At 35.1% G+C, this 25,480-nt stretch overlaps 1 protein-coding gene across 3 annotated transcripts in view; it reads right to left on the reverse strand.

Moving 5' to 3' along the window:
- LOC144452144 (inactive tyrosine-protein kinase 7-like) overlaps positions 1 to 25,480 on the reverse strand; it is a 31,092-nt gene that overhangs the window by 3,931 nt on the left and 1,681 nt on the right. Inside the window, exons 2-13 of one of the 3 annotated variants that reach the window (XM_078143191.1) lie at positions 23,916 to 24,221; positions 8,486 to 8,779; positions 7,485 to 7,635; positions 6,577 to 6,704; positions 5,793 to 6,077; positions 5,495 to 5,628; positions 4,890 to 5,052; positions 4,069 to 4,164; positions 2,944 to 3,216; positions 2,246 to 2,512; positions 1,024 to 1,368; positions 304 to 536 (exon numbers count right to left, since the gene is read on the reverse strand). In XM_078143191.1, coding sequence (XP_077999317.1) covers positions 304 to 536; positions 1,024 to 1,368; positions 2,246 to 2,512; positions 2,944 to 3,216; positions 4,069 to 4,164; positions 4,890 to 5,052; positions 5,495 to 5,628; positions 5,793 to 6,077; positions 6,577 to 6,704; positions 7,485 to 7,635; positions 8,486 to 8,779; positions 23,916 to 24,221 — 2,675 coding nt within the window. Of the gene's footprint in view, positions 1 to 303; positions 537 to 1,023; positions 1,372 to 2,245; positions 2,513 to 2,943; positions 3,217 to 4,068; positions 4,165 to 4,889; positions 5,053 to 5,494; positions 5,629 to 5,792; positions 6,078 to 6,576; positions 6,705 to 7,484; positions 7,636 to 8,485; positions 8,780 to 23,915; positions 24,222 to 25,480 lie in introns of all 3 variants that reach the window. The other 2 variants (XM_078143184.1, XM_078143199.1) reach the window with 2 other exon arrangements.

The raw sequence follows: 25,480 nt of genomic DNA on the forward strand, positions 1-25,480 counted from the left end.
ACAATGTGGTGACAAAACAAATACTATGATCTGAAAATAAGTAATCAGATGCAATATCTTGGTAATTTTTGGAGTAAATTGTGTATCTGTAATGCAAATTGTATAGTTTCCCATCATATGCTTTCAGACATATGCACACATGGGTGGTGTATGTCTGTGTCTGTGGGAATATTTCAGCTTTTATGTGTACATGTAATATATAATAATACATACAAATGTTTACAATTCTAACAAAATACATATTTTAATACCAATAACAAAACAAATACATAAATTCTTCATTTCGTAATACACAGTACTCACCCATTCCAAGTACTCAGTGATCATGTACTGGGGGTCTGCTTCCTTACACATACCCAGTAACTTAACAACGTGATCATGTTGTAGCTTACTGAGCATATCAAGTTCCCTCTTAAACTCCACCTGTAAATCTTCATCCTTTGTCATTAAGGCCTTCACCACGACAACAGTCTCCTGCTCACCATCCCGGATACCTATTGCTTTGGCCAGGAAAACTTCACCAAACTCACCACGACCTGAAAACCAATATAATTAATCAAGTTTATTGTTTAGAATAAATTTACTACCAACTAGTAAACAGCAGATGAGTAGCTCGCCTCAGTGTTTCAAGTTTATGATTAAACTGCATCATTTCACTTTTCTGATTAAAGTGCACAAACTATTTATCCAATCAAATTAAACCTTCAATATTTGCTTTAAAAATGTTTTAAGTTTTCTTGCACTTGTTTCTTTTGGACAAAGAAACTCAAAGTAAAGAAATGTTTAATACAATGACTTCATAAACATTTTGCTGACATCAGCAGTAATCACACACTACTGGTAGAAAGGCGGTCAACCATCCACTCCAGTGTGAATCTTATCAATACATCCCATACTTTAGGTTTGAACATTTACAACTTTAATAAACGGGTACTAAGTTTTCACATTACAAGTATTTTCCTTGGCTGGGTGATCAAAGCCACAACAACTACATTATACATGTACAAATAATTAGGATCTCACCTAGCATTGTAATGGTTTGGAGATCATGTCTTGGAAACTGCAGTCTATCATAACTTCCTCTTCTCTTGTTACTCTGCAACATTGGATTCATAGCCATCTCATTTTCCAGTTTATTTCCTGGCACATCTTTGATGTCATTGAAATCTTTGTATGTCTCCTTTGGGGCTTCCCCATTTTCTTTACGAGTTGAAGCCTGACGTAGCATCTTCCTTCTCCTATTCTTACAGTATACCATTAGTCCAACCACCAGTATAATGTAAGCAAGTGCACAACCCACAGCTATCCCCACTGTCTTCATCATCAAATTGGCCTTCTCCTTCTCCTCCATCTCCTCTGGGGCCGCTCCTCCTTAGGGAAAAGGTACATCATAATGAAAGTCTTTGTACGTCACTGAAGGACCATTTTGTTTTGCACTGACTACAGTGACTTATGATTTCCCTATAGGGCTATGATACCTCTAGGGCTATATTATTACACACATCTGTTTATCTCTCTGTCTCAAAACACTCCCCAATTCATAAACCTGGTGTCTTAGTGAACTTTAGAGATTAAGAAAGTCATGGAAGTACATATAGGCATCTTATTTTCACATTTACGAAATATACTGAATATAGACACATAAAACAAGCTACCATAACAACGAGTGAAATGGAAATATTCTAGATGTATCTCTGATTTTTGGTGTCTTTTCTCACATCAGCAAAAGAAATCATACATGTTTGGTAGATTTAGGAAGGTCATTGCAGGTGGTGTCAGTAACATCACCAGACTGCCTGAAACCAGCTGTTATGTAATTTACATCAATCTAGTACTTTTGACACAAATAACTCAATATGATAGCCAAATATATTCCTATACAAATCCATCTATTGTTCCATTAATAATTCAATAATATAAAATTGTGTTATATTTCATAATCTCTACATTTCTGATATGATTCTATCTAAAATTTCAGAGTAGAGTCTTTCAAGGCTATCATCCAATATTATTCTAATTCTATGATCATACAAACTGTTTCCATTACTTAACTCATCTTCACTAACAAGTAGGAAATGGTTGAAATTTGGTTCAAACATCATTCTTGAATTGGTGAAACTATTTCACTGCAAGATGTGCTTAGTCAGTATAATGCAAACTTACTTGGATTTATTATGAATGAATCAATGAATGGAATAAAAAAATATGAATATGAATATGTCAGGTTTACAAGGTTTATACTCACTGATCACATGTAGTGTCACTTCTTTGCTATTCAGGCCAGCCTTACTGCCGGCAATACAGGTGTATCTGCCTTCATCTGCAAATCCAACCTCTTCAATGTACAGAGATCCATTGTCATAGATGGTATGTTTTTCTGGAAGGACCTTTTTATCACCAGCAGACCAGCTTATGTGTGGATGTGGATCCCCTTCAGCTTGGCAGTGAAGAATAGTTGAATAGCCTTCATAGGCATCTGTATCTTGTGGCTCAAGAGTAAAGAACGGAAACACTGAAAGAAAGAAAGAAATCAATATACATTTTATTTTATTATCATATAAATGTGTCGTGTTGATGATTCTAAATAGGTGCACTCAGATTGTGTCATATGTGCAGTTGCTAGTTTTCTCTCCCCCTCTTGTCTACATGGGGAACTGTAAACGACAGTGTGTCCTTTTTTATACCAGTATAATTACAGCAATTCAAGAGGGTATGTATACCTTGTGAATGGGGAGTGAATGAAGCTACAATGTCTGTCTTCACAGCAAATGTGGTTTATTGCATACTATGTTTATATAGATATCTCATTTATAAGCAAGCAAACAATCAATCTTTAGATACCATTCACACATCAACATAGTACCATTCTACACCTTAACATAAGTTCAACAATGCATTGATTATTGAGTACTTGCTTCATTGCATATACCCAATGTTACTTACCAACAACAGTGATAGTAACAGTGACATTGATATAACCTTCACTGTTCCTAGCATGGCAGGTATACTCCCCTGCATCACCTTTCTGGACCAAGTTGAATGACAACATACCACTACTTTCATTTATATGAGTTGGCCACTGGCCTATTATGGTTGTTCCCTTCTTTGTCCACCATACCCTTGGCTTATCAGCACCCCTGGCACTACACAACAGTCGGTCTTCTTGTCCCAAATTCAAACCTTTTGACCTTGGCCTGCTGTAAAACTTCAGTGTTTCTATAGGAACAAGAAGAAAAAAAGTAAGTGTACCCTCCAATCTAGACTTATTACATCAACCAGATGTATTCTACTATTCTAGATTTGAAACCTCTGTAGACTTCAACAACACGACATCTATGATCAAGATGTCTTTTTTTTTCCACAAATAATTCTCACTCATATAAGTTGAAAGGGGCTTAAATTAGTTTATTTCATATCATGCTATTTTAGTAAATATGTAACTGTCTGATTTGTTTGCAGTTCCTGGTACACTGTAGTTTATTCATGTTCTGGTCTGGATGCAAGTTTATAGGACTCTATGTCCAGGTCAAGGTGAAACTGTTTAGTTGTGGCATGTCCATGCAAGTACCTATTACTTGGGCAGCAATCAGTTAGTTGGGTTATATCAGCTAACTGCAAACTTGGCCAGTACAAATCTAAACATTCCTTTGATGTCTGCATACACAAAGTCAGGCTCTTTTTCTCTTCATTCCAAAATCATAGCAAAAGCAAAAAATCTTGACAGAAAGTATGCGATTTTCAGGAGTCAAACATAATCATCATCTTGTGTTATTCGTTCTTTTTATGACAGACATGTGGTTGACATCCAACTATGTTTTAATTTTGTATGGCCTACCCATGGTAAGCATAACTGCTATTGAATAGCACCTCTAGGAGGCCAGAATAGCAGCATATATATATATATACATGTAATTACAATGACCTGGGTTTTTTTGTATGTGCAAGACTACATTGAGTTGTGACATCAAACAAAGTTTTAATTTTGTATGGCCTACCCATGGTAAGCATGACTGCTAGTGGATAGCACCTCTAGGAGGCCAGAATAGCAACATATATAGTTACAATGACCTGTTTTTTGTATGTGCAAGACTACGTTGAGTTGTGACGTCTTGTTATTCAGGTAGATATGCTGTGAGACCAATTCAACCCCATCCCATAAATTAGCTGAAAAGAGGGAATACCTAGACATTTCACACAACCTTTGGCATGACACTTAAATCTAGTACAACTGAGCAGTTATAACTCTAGCACAGTACACCAGGATATGAAATTTCCAGGAAAACAGATCAAGGGCAAATATAAAAAGAGAACGGCACTGCAAGAAATAAAGGTATTTTCATAAACTCTGGGTGCTGGAGATTCATTTCATGATTTCAGATCACTAAATTTTCACTTGGCCAACAAACACCAAATTGAAATTCTTTACCACCAACTTCATCCAAGGACTTATTTTCACCTTGATATAAGCCTTTTACAGCTCTACAAACTACCTGTGGATCATTTTCAATTTTTTTATTTTGCACTTTTAGTATTTACATATATTTAACAGATAAACAAATATACAGGTAATGATGTACACAAACTTGCTGTAAATACATGTAACACCATTGGGGTTATAAACATAACTGATAATTCACCAAAATTGTTATGTATTATCTGACAAGGAAAATTAATACTGTCAAAATCGTTCATAAAAACTTTCTATGTATGTCTGCTTCAGGAGATAGGATGGGATGGGGTGGGGTGGGGGTGCAGTTATATGCACAGGTGATGTGCCAGTTCCAGACACTTCTTAGCTTTGGAAGTGCTGACAGGTATGAATCAATAGCATATACATAGGATATGTGTCTGAAGGGTGACCCGAGTGTATATACTGCAAAATAACTCACCTTGCACCTTGAGATAGGCTGTAGCTGTATCAGCTCCTGCTGGTGTAGTTGCTATACATGTGTATTCACCATCGTCAATAAGTTGTACTGAGGGGATCTGCAGTGATCCATTGGACAAGAACTCATACCTATTACTCAAATCATTCCTATCAACATACAATCCCTGTAGAATAAATAATAATAATAGTAATCAGCAGAAAGCAAAATATATACAGCAATTCAATGGATTGAAAAATATAACACTAACACTAGTTATGTGTAAACATGCAAGAAACAAGCCTTCATACACAACATACTCCCCAACTGGTTTGTTGCATAGCAAAGTCATTGTGCAAATTTAACATATTTGATTCAGTCGCAAAACAAAATGACTGTCATATGTCTAACATAGTATGTCACCTTTGTGACAGGTTTGTTTATGATCAGTTAGTGTATGCCAAAGATATGAGAGTGAATACATGGACACATGGATGGAAACAATTGTAATAGCCCCTCTGGGTAGTGCCTGTGGGGGGGGGGGGGCTGAAATACTAATAAAGCTAAAGTTATCAGCAAACATTCAAGACACGGGGAAAGTGATATGAAGTCAGAGAAATGATCCTTACACTAGCAACAAGTTGGTTGTCCTTTCTCCACTCAATGTCTGGATTAGGGTGACCTTCAGCTTCACAGTTGAAAGAGGCAGTTCCACCCTCTTTAACCATTGTACCCTCAGGTTTTGTAGTTATTGTAGGCACAGCTATAAACAAACACAGATGAAGTTCAGTCAATCCGATTTAAAATCTGATCAAATTTCTATTAGTAACAATATCAAGCAGCTGTTACATGAAGTCAAATTGAGAAGACTTTGGAAGACAGACAAACTAATCATGACAACAGGGTGAATGAGAGATAATGACTTACTGGCTACTATAATGCTGGCGGCACTTGTATATTCACCCGCCATGTTGGAAACCTTGCAGGTATAATCACCAGCTTCTTCAAGTTCAATATCATCAATATACAGAGTATGGTTGACTTGTCGAATTTTACCACTTGATGGTACTGGCTGTAAATTTTTATCAAGCCATTCACGGGTAGGAGTTGGTCGGCCTCCCTTATCATCCTTTCCTGGATATTTACAAGCCACCTCAATGTTGTCCCCTTCAATTGCGATTTTCCGGCCCAGAAATGGAAGTTCATTTATATCTAAAAGTGTACATCACAGGCATCAATGTTAAAAGAGTTAAACAAACAAGGAATGCCAATAGTGCTGTAGCACAACAGATTATACTTAAATTCATTTCTTCAAAAACTCTCAAAAAAGTTTGCAGTATATGATCACATTTTCTGTTTTAAATTCTTGTCACTCGAAATATAATTTTACCACTTAGGAGTGTCATAAAAATAACAATAATTCATTTTCTTGGTGAACACTATTACATCTGCTCCACATGCTACCAATGCATTACTATAAGTGCATTTGAGAATAACTTGTTCTTCTTGTTCTTTTTTGAACCTCCAGTATGAGGTAAAATTCTATTATAGGTACTGAGAATTGTATAACATTGATCAGATCATCTTGTCTTCACTAATTTATCATTCAAGCACCTCTAAGAACTATTTCCATTGCAGTCTCTCAGTTTAAGAATTTTCACCACTGATCCCATGTAAAATATGAGCACTGACAAGTTATGTTGTCACTTACTGGCAATATAGACACTGGCATTAGCAATAGTCTGTCCAAATTGGTTTTCTCCAACACAGATATACTCTCCTTCATGTTTACTTCTAAGTGATGTTACGTGCAGTGTTCCATTATCAAAGATGTATAACCTGTAAGACAATATGGCCATATTTACACATCTACGATTTGATTTGATTTATGTATTGTGTTCAACATCATAGTTGTCAAAATCATGTACTCAGAAGATTGACAAATATGTACTCAATGCAAACTGGCACTAACATATTGTAACAGTTAATAATTTTCATCAGAACAACCATATTACACACACACACACACACACACACACACACACATGGTTATTACCTGATATCACCTTTTCATTTGTTGTATCGCCGCAAGTACTGTTTCCATATCATGATACAAGTCATTAGACAAGTGTCGCATTGCAGAAACAGCACAAACGGTGATATGATGAATGAAGAGGTGATATCATGTAATAACCGATTTATCATATGCCTGTGACCAGGAATTCAAAGAAAATGCATAAAATATAAAAGGAGCACCAGCCTGCTATTGGCTTTGTGTATCGCGTGTGACTCAAGTGACATTCATCATTTTGTTTGTTCGGAATTGCTGTGTCTTGCCAAATCATACAGGTGTTCATGACATTTAACATCCCACATTAGAAGTGATAACATATAAACGTATTCAAGAATGATTGATCAGAGGTATAAGACAACAATGCACATTAAACCTAGAGAACCCCTTTCAACCTGTTATAAAATTTTACGTACACCTTGCATCTTAGTTTTGGTGGAACACCTTTTCAATTCAGGTATTCAGGTATACTACTGTGTAGTACTATACCTTATATGGGGGGGGTGTTATAGGATTGACAAGGCAGAACGACCGACTGACTGACTGACCTGCTCCTATTGTAGATTGGTCCTTCATTGTTGAGATACCATTTGATCTCTGGTTGGGGATTCCCTGTCATTTGACAATCGAGTGATGCTGGGTCATTCTTATTCACAAATAAATTTCTTGGAGTTATCACTTTCACAGGAGCGTTTGGATCTAAGAGAGAAACCATGAAATTAAAACTTAATACATGTAATAAAGAAAAATCTATTAGTATTAAACACGGATGAATAAAACAAGATATTATGGCCAGTAATAGTTACTATACCAGTGATTCTGAATATAATCTTTTGCATCAGCTATTTCCTTTTACATTTGAATATATTCACAACACATTAGTCTGATTTAGTACAAGCAGAACTGGTTAATAAGCCATCAAAGCAATGCTGTTGGGAAAAGAGTTAATGTTTTATTAAAATGTTGAACGAAACATGCTATTTTTGTTCTTGCATTACAATAAAATCATAAAGTCCCATTAAACCACTGATCATAAAATGAAATTATTTCAAAATAAATTTTGTGTTTGTGTTTTATATTCAGAAAGGCATATAAAATACAACTGTGATATCCTCTTCAAGTTTTCAAATAATGTAAGTTTTCTCCTTTATGATCTTTATTAATTTACTGCTGTAATTAAAAAGGTGAAGAAGAAGAAGAAGGTGTTCATGACACTGACAAAATGACAACTCAACAATTACGAAGACAAAAATATCTATAGAGAACCACTGACTTGGTATGTATTGCCTGTCTTCTGTTACACTCAATACATACATCCATCCATGAGTTGATTCAAGACTTTGTAGGTAACACAAGTTGAATTTTTCACACTTTTATAATTGACAGCTATTTCAATCTTCTCTATTGGTGACAAATGATACAAAATTTGTTTGACTTCCACAATATAAAGTCTTAGGGTTGTATCGATAAAATTAGGTGATTTGTTAAAAACTAAAATAACCACTGAGAGTAGTTGATCAGGTTAAAATGTCAACCTTAAGAAACTTACTGAGCACATTAAGGGTAATGTTAGATGAACTCCATACGCCATCCCGATTGGCTCTATTTTCCCCTCTACATGAATAAACACCATTGTCTTGGGATGATGCACTATCTATTAACAATTTATTTGTTTGAAACTCTATATGCTCTGATGCTGTAATCTGTGTTGAATTTATGTACCACGTGATATCAGGGTCGGGATTGCCTTCTATCCTACATCGTAACGTCACATCAACACCGTCTGTGACCTCACTTTCTGATTCAGGTTTTTTAAGTTGTACTCTACCACTGCCACTTATCCCTGTCAACAAAAGTAAAATAAAATTATAAACTGCTGAATAAAATATGTCAATACTTACTTAAATACATGCAATTAAATATAACTATCTTATATAACTGTATACATGTAATTAACTTATATAATGTTATAATTATATGATAAGTAAAATAGTAGTACAAGATATTAATAGGAAAGCAGTTGTCTGTCTGTCTGTGTATATGCATGTTGTATGTATGTATGTGTGCATAATTACGTGTGTATATATTTATATATACATGTATATATATATGATTGGTTTCTTACCATATTATAATATACTATATTAGTATGTACATGTATATAACTATTATTAATAATTATAACTATAATCATAAATAATAAAGTTGGAGAAGTAAAGGATGACATACTCCAGAAAACCAGCACGGTCTCCCCGGACGTTTATTATAGAGTGGTGGTTTTCATCCTAAGATATTAGCATGCAAACAGCAACACACAATGGAAGCAATAGCCACAATTTAGGCTTCAACATGCATGTGCTCAACATTTAGAGAAGGTTGCTATGAAATAGCACCCTCTATAGTTGAAATTGGAAAAAGCCTACACCGAGACTAAGTTTACAACACATTGGATTATGATGTTTGGTACATGGTTAAAGGCCCAGGCTGGATTTAGATGAAAATTTGAGAATAAAAAACACCTGTTTTGGTGAGTTATGGAAATAATTTGCTCCAGAACAGAAGAATTATCCATATGGAACCACTAATAAGATAACACTAATGCAAGGGGAGGGGGGGGGGGGATTTAAACATTGGTCTTTAAACCAATATAATATTAATAATAATTTATTATTGAAATCCCATGTACCTGACTTCACATTTAGTCTAATTAGTGGAGCCACAAGGATTCAACAAGATTAATTCTGTTCTTCAGAACCTATTGTGTTCTGTGCTGTGCCAAACAACTTTTTCATACTCAAATCTTTACCCCTAATCAGACATTGGCCTTTAAATAAAAACCATTTTGGTGACCTCTTGACTGTTTCTTTAACCCTAACCAGACTTTGGCCTTTAAGACCGTTCTGGTGAGCTCTTGACTCTTGCTTGGCCTCTTAAACTGCAATGTTAATGTGAGTAATCAATGTTTGGAAAGGAATGAAACTAGAGCTTGCCATAAATTCACGTTTATTGAACTAAAAATTCCCCTGGTGTTATTTGATATCCATGCTAAGTACTGTAATGATGTTAAAACACTGTCAACATACAATGAATCTTCTCTAACTGCCATACAGATATTTCAAACACGAAATATGGATCTACAAACTATGTACTTCACTAAATCATCTAGCTGTAACAAGAAATAAAATCTTTACTTTCATTCTTTAATCATAGGCATCTGTAATTTTTTAATTCATATTTTCCACTCCTTCATTTTATTCATTCCCCATCTATATGTATCTGCAGACTCTTTTTTTTTTCTTCGAGAAACGCTACGTCTAAAATGATTTGTCAAAATGGGTTTTTACCTGTCATGTTCTAATGAAACAAATCGTTTATGTTGGAGGGATTATTCACGGCATTATTAACATCTTATTATTCAGAAATCTAATCCAATAGCCTACTGTGCACCGACCTCTGGGTCAACATATGCACACAGCAGACACTGAAAATATCAATTCTTTCTCAAAATTATGGCTTTCTTCTATCAATTCAATCTGGCTGCAACAAATTGGGAAACTATCCTTGTGATTTAGCTTGAATTCTTGTTTGTAAGTTGTATACTTCTCAATCTAAGTATATAGGTTTTTTGCAGAATGTAATTATAGCAATCCTTTGGGTTACGCGCACACAGTCTGTAGCCATCTGTGCTTGTTAGTGAGTCATACCACGCTGATCTGTACGGTATACTATTTCATGGTATTGATTTTCCATATCTTCTAATGCTATCAATGGCAACACTTTATTGTTGTTACACACCAAAAATTTTTCATGGATTCACAGTTTTAATCAGATTTTTTATCAAGTTATCATAGATTTTATTTCTCATTTCTTGCTGAGAATGAATAACACAACACGATGCATGCTTCATCTACTTTGAACAGATTTAGTATTTCTTTTCCAATTACATGGGAACATCTTGAAATATGATTTCAGCTGTAGTAAAAAAAATGAGGGAAAAAGCGGAAACTGCCAGTATTAGAAAAAAAGATAAAATTTGCATGAAAATCAGGAATACATGACAGACTCTCATCAAATCTACTCATGGCTTTACACACACACAAAATACAGCAAAATGCTTTTAACATTCGGTCAGTTTAGCAGACAAGGAATATGTTCAATTGAACGCATTTACATGGAAAATTTGCACTTTAATTTCCAAGGTCAAAGGTCGTGAAGAATGTCAGCACTATCTGGAGTGTAGAGTGATACCAATTACAGCATATTTGTTCCCTCGTGCTAGCACAATGAAGCTGCTGTCTGGCCACTCCCACACTATTCAAACCGCCTAACTTTGAGGTGCCATAAAAGGAAAATGCGCCAGGAAACGATACAAATAATTTGTGCGCTCCCTGCAGCATTTTCACATGATATTAGATATCTCTCTCACAATGACTCATATACAGCTCTAGACGTTGTTAACGTTTCCCAAAAAAATTGAAAATAGGATTTTCTAACTGAAAACAAACAGAATGTAGAAGAAAAGAAATTTAGAAACATAAACCAAACCTATAAATAATAATTTTAAACCTTATGAAGTGCTTGGTAAAACAAAAATATCTATAATAACAACAATCATCAAATACATGACAGAATTGTTATTCCGCATCATAACAGTCAGTATAGCTATGAACGATTGCAATTATTCATTCTGGTAGATTCAACTTCGCAAAAATTATCTATTCATCTGTTTTAAGATAACGCACACCTATCTGATGAACAATTTTAGTATGTGTAATTCAATACCTACTTCATACCTGCAGCTTCAATGTAGAAAATGTAAAACCATCTCATGTATTATAGATTACGCTATACAAAAATGACAGATTATAAAAAAATATCAATTTTTCTTATGATAGATGACAGATACTTTTCTCCCACCAAATATCATATCTGCTATTCTGTGCTGTATAGTTTTTTTATTCGGGGTTGTACTTGTTCACTAAAAGTCACAACATGCTATAAGTCAATCATACAGAGAAATTTGAAGTAACCATGGTGAGGTGGCAATTTTCCTTGAATCTATCAACCTCTCGTATTGACATTACATATAAACATTCGTCCAAACAGTCTGGCCTTTACAGATAAAATACACTGGGTACACAGACTTATATCAATCATACATAATAGTCTAATTTCATGAGAAGAAAATAGCTTCATTTGCCTATCAAAACTGGTTTGGGATTCAACATATGGTGTATGCCTACATGCACAAAGGGATCAGGATGGTGACCTGAAAGACGTAGCAAGATTTAGGAGTGCTGTAAATCAGAACACAAACTAGTGGCTATATTATATATATTTTTACTTGCTCTGCCACTTTTTGATATTCAGAACCTTGGTCTACCATTCACATGATAGAGCACTGTACTTTCTGTATCAAAGTTGACAAACTTTAAGGACAATCCTTAAACCATAAAAAATAGGAAGATGACAGACATTTGAATGATGGTCACTTGAAAGAAAAAGCTACCGGGTCACAAGATGTTACTCAGTCAGTTACAATACAATATGAGCCTCAACTTCTGTTACCATTTGATATTTAGCTTATAGGATTTCTTTTTTTGAAGTTGGAAACCTATTGTGACAATCCTTGTTCATACAGAATAGGAAAGTGATAGATGTTCTCTGTGCAAACTAACAAGTTTCTACTACATGTACAAGGGTCATCAATTCAAAGAGTCAGTGTTTGTCAGTAAACAGAGTCAATAGGTAACAGTAAACATGATGTAACTGGATATCTGACTTGAAAAGTAAGTGACCCACACCAAACCATCCGACATCAGGTAAATAAAAAATGCTGGACATTTCACCCACCATACATCTGTTTCAAATACTAGATAAGATAGTCTTTACAAAATGTACCATACATGGCATGCAACTGACAATTCACCTGATATACATGGATGACCTTGATGATGATAATTGATAATAGGTAACCCTATTAGAAATGGCATCCATTTTATAACATAGTGTTGGACACATGCGCCAACTTTACAAAATATCTCCTGTATGAAGAAAGACACAGACCTGGGTAAATTGTAGCTAAAAGTTATACATCAATAGAAGAAACTATAGTCCTGACCACATCTGAATCAATCTGAAACTATTTCAAATGTAATCAATCATTTAAATCGGTTGGAAACCAGTTTCTGTTCCCATGAGTAAACTGAGTGATGGATTTATGGACTTGAATCAATAAACCAGACTCACACTGATTTAGTTTGAATTGTTTTGAACACCCCGCCCCACCCCCATCCCCCCCCTCTCCACCACCCCACCCTTGGTGGTTTTAAACCAATTCAAATTAATCAGTTCAAAACCAGTTAGAGCACATGGAGAAAAGAGGATCAACTTCAAACCGATTCAAAATTCCATGTGGGGACAGGGCTTGTGACAGCATTTACTTGCCAGCAGATAGCCACTGAAGACTGATATGACCTTTACCCCTCAGGACTCAACACTCTACAATCTGTACAGTATAGTGTACCAGTTAATTCCTTACACAGGTTCTTTATTTCAAGCTACTTTTATGACATTTCATACTTGTGATGATGAAAAAAAAAAACCTCTCCAATCAAACAGCAGGCATTAGACAGAACTGCTGTGTTTGATGTTCATATTTTGCTATTAGAAGTAATTCCGGATGACAAGCTGTCTCTCAATGCCTCTAAGCTTCCGTCTATTGTGTACATCTGACCATCCTTGAGTCTGACATTCCATAATTTATGTCCCAAGTGGGACTGACAATAACATCAAAGGCAAGCCGACTCAGTCTCAATATAGTAATTGGTAGTCAAGCGAAATTACTTTTGGGGAAAAATTGTTGGCATATTGTAATAATGCTTGTTCTCTCCTATCATTTTCTGCTATAAACTCTATTCAGAAGCCTTACAATGAAAAAATAAAATTGCAATTGAAATATTTGTGAACGACACACAATAGTTTACTATTGTCCATACAACAAAGTATAACTGAAGATAACTTATCTAATAATACCATAATGATATACAGACAATCAATGCATTCTACAAAGTGACTATATGTGACCTACTCTACCCGAGCAAGAAAGTTAAAATCAAAGATTTTCCTTGGAATTAAACAGAATAAAACTTCAATAACAATGACATCAACTTAAAATATGAAAAACAGAATTCTTCTTCACAAAAAATACAAATAAATAAATAAAGTATAATTTGCTGATTTAATCTTTCTATTACATTCAGTGACAATACAATCACTGTAATGATAAAATCATACAACTATACAATTTCAGATATTGACTGGTGAACTTATCTGTTTGTATATCACATATAATTTTACCTCAAGATGGACATTCAACACAATTCTGAGAGTAGACATAAAGGAGATGGGTCGGGATATCTTTTAATTTAGCCTATTGCAATGTATACAACAAAGTGACCAGCATTTTGTCACAAATGTCTCAAATACAATGTAAATACAAATGTACTAGAAAGAGATAACATATTTTTTTTAAATACATGGAAGAGAGTAAGCCTGGCAGAAGGTGCATGCAAGACTCCAGTACTGATAGGGTAAAATACTTTCATTTGTGCCGTGTCTGAAAATAACCAAATTTAAAATCCTAGCTATAAAATTTCTAATTGCACAGATAACCAAAGTATAGACCAGTCATACAGATTTGTTGTTTTTTTATACTGTTTGGTTGCAAATGTCTCTATTTCAGTTAACTTCAAATATTCTACATTAACATAAACAAACATCTGTCTATTCTTGGTAACTTAAAACCTTCATCTCAATCTTTTGAATCCAGACTATCAAATGAAATTTCTTAGACAACGCAATTTGAAGCTAAAAGACTAGAAAAATAAAGCTTTTTTTCTGTTGAAGTGGTAAAATGTCCATCAATTTTAACTAAATAAACACCGCTGTCTATACTTGTGGTGCAAATGAGAAAGTAATTGTCTTAATGCAAATGGAGGTTTCTGTCTCTAATGGATTGATGCCGCCCATCAGATTTAGGTTTATTCACTGATTTAGTGACCTGGCATAACATCTTGTAATATTAATTAGTTTAGTCTGACTTGTCCATTACTATTGCATTATTACACCTCCTCTATTACTGTCACTGCTGTGTAGTGACATGCCTTCATCTGCTTTTTTCAAATCGCATTTTCTCGGCTTTATTCTGAAAATGCAGCAGCATGCAACTACGGGATAAGTGCTCTTGATGGCATATGCTGAACAGTGAAGACATGATGACGTGTCAACGTTTCGAGACACTGAGAAAATTCAAAGTGGTTGGTTACATCACATCACAACCTTACATGAAAAGACTGTAATATAACCACCAAAACAGGTCAGGACAGGTAATCAGTTCATATCAAAAGGGGTTTCACACTTCAGTTGATGAAAACACACGACAAGCATACCTTAGTAATGAAACAGTACATCTTGTCATCTCTTTCTAAACACTCTCAAATACTCCAATTTTTCACCCCAAGACCAGTGAAGTGACCAACACAGCTGGTTTTAAGTTGACCGTCATCTTTCAACAATTAGTACACCACAAAATAGACGTACTCTTAGTCATTAGCACACATACAGTTGTTGAAACACAGAACTACTCAGGCATGCACAAAATAATTGGTAGCAATACTAATACTTGGTTAGAGATTAGACACTTTCCTTTAGCAGAGGTCCAGGAGAGAATGGAAAACAAAATGGAGGCTCTTGACTAAAGAAAGCGTTGACTTCATTGTTTAGACAGAAAAGGACGTGGCCATGATACCTTTCCATACTTCACTCTGAAATTCAATGAACTTTTACCCTAGGCATAGCTTATATGGTAAAAGTTGACCCATAGATGTGAGACTCTCGACCTTATCTTCCTGCTAATACAATATCACATCTTCATTCTGGAGGAAAAGCTCAACAATAGCACTTTGGAGTGAAACAATTAGCGGCAATGTGGCTATAGCACACAGAGAACTGACTCACCCACTGATAATCATGATTTCCTGTCCTGTTTGTCAGACTCACTAAAATTCCTGTCTTTTGCCAGCATATCCCTTTACAAAGGACGTAGAAATACCTAGAGTGCATATATTCCCACTAGTCTTTCAACACTATTTCATCTATACCTTTACTTCTTTGCAAGGTTTTATCTCTAGAACTGATGGTACATTAGTGAATATTCTATGCTGCTTATCGTGGCAAGCTAAACCTTATCGCTAGGCTTTGTCTCTGCCTGCAGCAAACGCACTACAATTTGCCTTCTTCTACTACATGACGAATACAAGAGGCACACTGGAATGCCTACATGAAAATCTATACTCAGTACAACATGTCATATTGACAGTTGCTTTGTATATTTAGTCAAAGTTGGAGAAGGCTACGCAATTGATACTGAGTGCTTAAAGTTCATACACACTGTAAAACATACAGTATGCACGTAATTTTTTTCAATTCTTGCCGAAACACTATTTCCACTCACATGAAATTTCAGCGGAAATACACATTTTTATGCTACATTTATATAAGCAAAATGTCAAATGAGACAGAATCAATATTATGGATTCGTGTTTTCACTTGAAACAACGATCATTGAAAACAAATTATTGCACAGTACATGCATTGCAAGAAATGTTCACCAGGCTTTTTTTGTCTTTTTAACTTGAAGAACATCACTCACCTCATACCAAATTTACATTTCCTAAAATATTTCAATTTAGAATGGAATTTACTGATCGTTTTTTTCTGTACATTCTAACAATGGACAATACAATAATTACAGTGCATCAAACTATAACTGTGTTTACACAGAGATTTAACACTCATAAAAAAGTGGAATATTCCACCGAGTCTGTGGATTGAGATTTCACATTTCAGAGTGTACATGTACATTCTATTTCTCGGATTTTGAAATACCCGTGCTTTGCCCTTGGAAATATACCAAAATAGACTTTGACTCATCTTGACAAAGAATGAAATAGTTCTAAAGCCACTTCTTTTTTTTAAAATTGAAGAGAACAGTACATGATGAAGTTAAAATGGCCGCCTCTCTGTACAGTGTAGTAATTCATCTACAAGTACAACTACTACTGATAGCATGCAAAGAACATACTAAACACTAAATGTCTATCTATCTGTGTGTATCATCAATGTGTGTGTGTGTGTGTGTGTGTGTGTGCATGTGTGTAAAATTTTGGTGAAGATCACACTATGTTTTGTATGTACAGAGTATTTGAATAAATATAGCTTATTGCAATGATACTAAGTTGTATTACATTTTGATCAGGTGAATTATTACCACCATTAACAATTGGGGAAATATCCACACAAATTACAAATTTAATCAAAGTACATGTATTAATATGTCTGTGAATGTAATCAAGTAAATTTGGCAAATTACTTTCAGCTAAACCTTCAAAACAACACCAGCGATATTCTAGAGACTTCGTGTAGTGATAACTCATTGTGTAGAATTAGATATCACAGCAGACACGTGTGAGCTTTCCATGGAGTAAACTGACTGACTTTATTATGTGAATTTAATTGAAGATTCAATTAGTGCTCTTCTATTTTGATGCCCTACAGTATAAATTATAAGCTTTGCTTATTAAGAGGAATATTTTTAACTTCTACTACTACAAGAACTTGTTTATTTATTGAAATTCAATCTCTAAATGCATAGCTTTCCCTAGAGAAATAGCCTGGTGGATTGTTATCACAATACTTTGGGCAGTAATACTGGAAGTCTTTCCAAATCTGAACTGAGAGCGAGATACTCTGTACTCTACAAATGTATATTCTCTCAACTTGGAAATTCCTATCATCTGTAATAACCTGGTTATTCTATTTTTATCATAACACCAAGTGAAAACTCACTAGACAGCACAGGAAAGAAACAACAGCTGGCCACACATACCTGAGGAGAGAGTTTATGGAACCTGCCTGTAGATTATCACAGAACACCACCCCTGCTGTTTATTTTAGTTCCAGTAAAGTTCAAGACTGATATATGACCATTTAACACAGGAAATAGCACATCTTTGCAAATCAAACCCATTAGACATTAGAGGCCACCATTAATATTGAATTTATTTATTCATAGTATGCCAGTGTAATGGTCCTTGTCATCGGCTGAGGTCAGAGGGTATTTGCATGAGGTGAACTTGCCAATCTCACAAGCTTGTGACTACTTTATCATAATATACACAGTGACATACAGACTTTTCTACACATCTCTAGGATTCAGTTTCAGAACTCATGCTAGGTGTATCCTCCACTTTTACTCTTGCTAAACAGGTCACATCTGAGAAGATGTGTCACCACAGGCAACAAAGATTGCCAGTGAGCACACCAGAGACTCAAAGTGATCTCTTCTGTACCAGGTAATTCTAGCCATCAGACTGCTGGAGGCCACTGGTGCTACTCTGCACTCATCAGCCTTTATGTATTTTGTGCTGCCTATTTTCCACTTCACTGAGCTGGCAAAAACATGTCTTTCCAAACTCAAAAAATTACCGGTACTTGGGGAAACTTCTGGTATAATTCTCCTGCAAGCTTTTGGGCTGAAATGATCTGGAAAAGTTGGTGTAAATGAAAGGTCACAAAGCTGCAGAATGCCAACTTAAAAGATGTTTTATATATCACTGTTATGTCATTCTACTGAAATGCATCACCTTGCCACCAAAATAGAATCATTAACTCATCCATTCATATTCTCTGGGGTAGTTCATTCTATCATGCAATGATAGTCAGCTTTATGATGGATACAAAGGTCATTTGATACAAAACCAGTGCAAGTTTCCCTTTAATGTTGCCTGAAAGGGCAACTGGACAGTGATAATAGCAAAAGACTATTAGGAATTGTCACACGCATATCTGGGCTCTAAGCGATTCATCACCTAAATGTTATATAGACAAGATATTACCAGTACCAGACAGCTTGTTAACTTATAGACATTGCACATACACCAAAAGCTGAAATTTAGTATGCTGCTGCAACCTATATCAAATAAACTGAGACAGAATAAATATTAAATTGGCACTATACAGTATATAGACTATATGATTACCCTATTGATTGGCCATATGTTGAGGAAAGCTCACTGAAAGCCTGTCAATTTGTAATAAATTATCTGTATATACACTTTGGAGGAATGATTTACTGTTTCAGCATATATAAAGCTTTGTTCTCTAGCGGTCAATGACTTATGTAGCCTCAGATACATATCTAATGGAGTACTTGAATGTTTTGCATTTCAAAATACTCTTGATTGCTTCTGTTGTATTTTTGGGAGTCCAATTCTGGCAGGCAGGCAGGCAGGCAGGCAGGCAGAAGAACCTTCCATACAAGCAAACATTATCATGGCATGCTCACAAAAATACGGCTAGGAGTCCATACCATGTACCTGATCTTGTTCAAAGACATTTTTTGTCTTTCCATTTCAGCATGGATTCCATTAAGTGAACAAAATGAATTAAAATTTAAGTATGATACCTGTTTCATTTTAAATTTTGAGGCGGCCAAATGCTATTTGTTGACATGGTATTTATTTGCTTCCTAATGGTGTTAAGGTATTTCAGAAACATAAATTCATCTAGTGTTTTGAAGATTTCAGCTGCTGAATGGACAATCATAGTGTAGTCAAGTTCCCTAACGTCAACAACCAGACTCTGTCAGAACAAACCTAGTACATGTACATATGGCATTAATTTATTTGAACAGCCTTGCCAGATATTTAGCTTCTCTCACTTGACCATGACTTTACTCGATAAAATTTTATATCAATGATTTGGACCAAAATGAGAAGATTATGGACAAATAACTTGATAAAGAAAAGCCCTTACCGGATGCTGAGTGATCGTTATGGTAGTTGCAATATGGGCGCTTACTACAAAGTGATCTGTTTTGACAGTGGACTGACAGACAGTTGGGGGTAATTACTGTCCTGTCAGTTTTCCCCCCAGGGCTATTCACATACCATTCCTTGCCACCTTCCCTATAAATGTTTTACAATCGCCAATTTAGACCCAGAGCTAGATAATATCATTTTCATTCTACTGTACACAGCTGCCCTTTTCACCTTTTCAAATTGTAGGAAATTCAAGCCAGTGAAATTACTTCGATTTCTGCACCACTCACAAATCTACTGTACACACAAGTATTTGTGCTACTGGATTCTCTCAAACCCCTGGAGTTAAATAACACTTTGATTTCTCCGGTAGCCAATCAATGCGTACATCTTTCTGCTTGAATACCTCAATATCAAATATGTTTTAAGTAGAACAGTGCTGAAATATCAGTCACAAATAAAAAACATTTAGACATATGCACACTTCAAGTTTCACATAAATGGAAATGCTGAAGGACTGATTCTGATCATGGTGTGAGCTAGGAAGGTGAATTTCATAATCTTCAGATGTGCTATATCAAAATGACAATATTCAGCAACATACTTGCATCTACTGTATTTATATTAATGAATACCAAAATCAAATTTCAATACAATCAAAATAGGCAAAGAAAAATATTAGATTGTGAGATAAATACAGCACTGTTTTAAGTTTGTAGTTTATGCTGAATGTGTGGTGGATATATTGTGATTTCCGATAAGATTTAGGTCAAATCCTCTACTCTATCATGTGTCATGTATATCAATTTTGCACTTGCTTGAATTTCGTTGAAAGGGGAGAGGGTTTTCAGTGTTATCTCAATAAATGAGCTTTGCCTTCAGCTTCTTCATTTACTGCAAAAATCTGTGACAGTTTTGCCCATATTGACAAATGAACTTCTTTGTTTACCTGTTTGGGTCATTTTTGATATGAAAATAAATCAGAGAAATTTTCAAAACATGTTGATAGTGAAAAAATAAATTGAGTACAGAGAACGCTGCTCTCTATACAACACATGAGCACACTTTCCAACATATGGCTGAAACATGTAAGGGCCACGTTCAGAACAGACATGTGTTTATGGCAGTTCAAATTGTACTCTGGGCTACACCACTTTTTTTACACCATTTTATCTTGGCGATTACAGTCAACAAAATATTTATCCCACCAGAAATTCAAGGTATTTGGGAGCAAAATCTTGTGGATTTTGACGTTGATTCAATGGCTTTACTGTGATGGTTATTTCTATCCATCATTGGACTCACTTCCTTTCAGCACACAGGTTGTCAGGACTGGAACAGAGAGCATGGCCTTCAATGAATGGGGCATGTTTGGCAAACACTGAGTCATAAAACAAGCCTATACAATGACTGCTTGTAACACAGTATTGTAGATTTCTAAAGGTCTGTCCTGTGAAGGTAATGAAACCACTAGGGACAGAGGCTACACTTTACCCAAACATGTCTACTAATACAAACCTTTCTTGTGTATGTGGCCATCTCCTTCAAAAAACAGTTCACATCAAAGATTGTCTGCTTCAATCTATTTTGTACATTTGAGTTCTATGTCCTGTATGATCATGCTGTATTATGAAATCTAACCTTGTCATAGATTTTGTCTTCAATTTCATCACTGGTATTCTGAACATATAATTAGATTTCATGACTCCACTCAATATTTTAATGAGCACACATATTTCACATGCTCTCACTCTATTTTTTTATTCATCTCAGGTTTTATAAACACAAGATAATAAAACAGTTGTATGGCTGCAAATGAAACTCAAACCTTGAAGAAAAAAGACATGAGTATGACACACAATGTCATACATACATACATCCTAACAAACAATGCCCGGTTCTGGACTGTGTCACTTTCCACAGAGATAAGAATGCTGACGCTGCCTCTTGTCCTTGCATACAAAAAACCTGAATTCTATTTACATATAATCAAATTCTTCTGACTTCAATCGTTCACCTTTCTCTGGCTGTGATTTTCACACATAGTTAGTTGTTATCTTGCCTTCTGTTATCACGCAATATGGCAGAAGACATGGATGTCCATGAAAAATAAAATCTCATTCCTCAATCTACGCTACACAGCTACATGCATGTAACTAGGTCATTTTATCCATTGAATCTAGGATTTGGTGCATTAACCCTTCACATTTTACACACCTGACAGCCCATACACAAAGTTCACACTTTCAAGTTTCAACTTATGTGATCTCACTCTTTAATATCACGTTCCTTTTTAAATTATATTCCTATAGACACACTGAGACAGCATATCTCATTGAAAATTTATGCGCAATTTCCATCACAATCGTGTCATCTGTCACACAATTTACAACAAAATATGGAAAAGCATTTAAAGACAGCAGGGTAAAACACACAAACATGCAGAACTATAATGATGATTGAACAAGTTTAACCTGGGTGAGCATAAAATGATAACTGTACATGTCAAGGTCATGAAATATTCTGTTAAAAATACATTATGAGTGATGGAGGAGACAGTCCATACTGAGACTGACAATTTATCATTTGAATGACTAACACCCAATGAAATCTGCATGATATCAGACTTATTCATAAATTATGTAGTCAGTACAAAATATAAAATCGTATATCTGCAGAACACAAATGAATCATGCATAGTGTTCTCAACACACAAAAATCAACAGTACATGTTGGTAGAAATTGAAAACTCCAACTTTAGTCAAAATAATTTAACTATGAAAATTGCATTAACTTAAAACACTCTTTGACTTTAAATCATTGGGAAACATTAACAAAGTCTGGGTGTATACACTGTTTCTCAACAAATATGAGATGCACAAATGTACAGCAAATCATGACATCAACTAATAAAATAACTCATTCTTTCTGACTGTGGACAGCCATATTATCAAAATCTGAAAATGATGAGTTTATCACATCTGATATGATGTACTATTTTTACTTCCTCTATAGCATTGTAAGAGATGACTATACAATCCCATATATTACAAAAATTGTGATGTATGCACACTAAATCCCCTGACACACAGTTTGGACATCCTAACATTAGATGGGTGCAATGACGCATTACAATATGTTATCTTGTGAAGATACCGCTATAATGAGAAATTGATAGGAAAGACTTGTTCGAAATAGTTTTCCTCTAAGAATGGCACAAAATCATCACTGAAAACCAGCTATGTGACGAGTTGTTAATGGCTGACAACTTTGGTTGCTTTCTGTAGATGTACATCGATACCCATTTACTTAAGACAATTTATGAGACACATTCGAAAGGCTCTCAATGTTGCTGGAGACATCAAACAGACTTGATATTGTCCTTGTTCAAAGTGTATTTTACATTTGAAATTGCCATGTAATAGTTTTTTGAATAAGCCTTTCTGCTGAGAAATTAGCAATTTCCTTAACTTGGGGATCTATTGATAAAGAGACACTAGCTACACTGGAAATGTACATACACCAGAATTTATCGGCTTCAAGTGTGTGAAATGTCATTTTGTAGGGTTGAGTTACCCTAAAACAAACAAGGGGATACTGAAGTGGAATCAGGGCAGACGTGTTTTTGTTCCAAAAAATGTCAAAATCACATTCAGAAATAACTTCTTGAAAAGTCTTTTGCCCTAACGTTTTACTGAAACCTGACTTTATGACACATTTTGCCAACTACTTAACAATTACATTGTGTATGAGAAGGAATGGAGGGCGTCTCCATCAACATTTGCTCCCATAAGAAAAAAGTCTTTGTGTTTTAGATGGCACATTCAAGCTAATTTCACCCTAAACTGCAATCATTGACTTGTAGTGTGGAAATAAGAGTATCACACCCAAAATGGTATTTCTTTTCAGAAGTCAGCTACATAATTTTTAATTGCAATATTCAGCAAATTATAGACCCCCACCCCTCTGAATTAATACGACTCTTGAGCAGGTAGCTCTCTCATATCTGTAAAGAATATTTCACACACATAAACACCTTACAGATAAACACAGAAAAGATAAACTATGTACAAAAAAAAAGACAAAAGGTATACTTACAGTTAATATTCAACTCTGCTCCAGCACTCACAATTTCCCGTCCTGTGATAATATTTCTTGCCACACATTTAAAAACACCACTGTCCAATTCTCTATCAACATTTCGAAATGTTAATGAACTATCGTCCATATGTCTACGCGTATTATTATTTAAAATGTTTCCATCTTGAGTCCATTCAAAAATTATATTTGTTGGATCATCTACACTACACAACAAGACTGCACTTTCACCCTCTTTCCTATCATAGCCTACTGGTTCCTGGGTGAACTGAAAATTGTCATTCTGTGCTGCTACATGTCCTAGACCTATGGATAGAGAAAATAATAAACAAGGAAAATGTGTCAACAAGATTACCATACATAAACACATCAGATTTACAGTAAGTAGTGTGGAGACTGATTATGTTACATGCTTGGGTTGCATTATGGTACATATTACAAATTCTGTAGAGACTTGTCACAAGAAGAACTGAACATTGTTGACAGAAAACTTAAAAGAACATGTTTTTCATTTTATCTGAATTTGCTGTGATGACTGGGTAGCTTATTGAGAGAGACAGGCATCCTTCTTGAATATGCCATGAAGGAGAAATACTTTTAGAAAACACAATTCCATTAGTTTTATGTGAAAGTAGCTGGGATTAGCACTGGGTAGAAATGCCATGAATAAAAAGGTCAGGCAATTAACTGCTGTTAAACCAGACGACAAGCACTGGGGCAACAACGCAGAAATTCCAACAGGGAGATACATTGCACTGCCATAAATATAGCTTAATGATGAAGACTGGAGGGTGACAGTCGGTTGGACTTTCACCGAAGTACAAAGAAAATAATCGAAAATAGCAATGTTCCTGTGTGAATCATCACCCTCGGTAAGTAATATTCTTCATAACTGTTTTGGTTTTTTGGTGTTCTTATAGATTACTCAAAATTTATAAATGTGAAATAGCACTAAATAATACCTTGTACCAATGTCAACAAAAACCAAAACATTTACCATTTGTTAACAGTACACTCTAATCATTTACAGATATATAATATTGTACATTGTAGAAATGCTAAATCTTTGGTTGTGTAGAAACAAGCATAGTAAATCATCCTGTTTAAATCACATTTGGTTGTGTAAAACTCCATGATGTGGCAGCTCAAACCAATCCAAATTCATTTCCGTTCAGCCTTTTCTATCGCCTATTCAGAAACTGGCAATCACATACATAGAAGTGTATTTACTGAAGAAACATGAACAGAACTTTCAAGAGAAATGCCTTTGACCCCAGGTTATAGGAGTTACACTACATTACTTAGTAGTTAGTAGTTAGTATAGACTTTTGTGGCACAGCCTGAATATTGCTTCTTTTATGCTCTCTTTGTTTGATTGACAAAAGAATGTTAAAAATTGGCTAAATTGAGAAACAATGGAATCAATCCTAAGAAATTAACAGTTAGCCTAATATAGATTATCTGTATTTATGATTGGGCCTACTTTTCCCTTTGTCACCCTCTCTTTTGTAATCTAAGGTTCTGTCATCTGTCACTTCATGCCCATATCAAATTGTCACCTGGTG

This window comes from Glandiceps talaboti, chromosome 2 (assembly GCF_964340395.1).
Source record: "Glandiceps talaboti chromosome 2, keGlaTala1.1, whole genome shotgun sequence".
Taxonomy (NCBI): domain Eukaryota; kingdom Metazoa; phylum Hemichordata; class Enteropneusta; family Spengelidae; genus Glandiceps; species Glandiceps talaboti.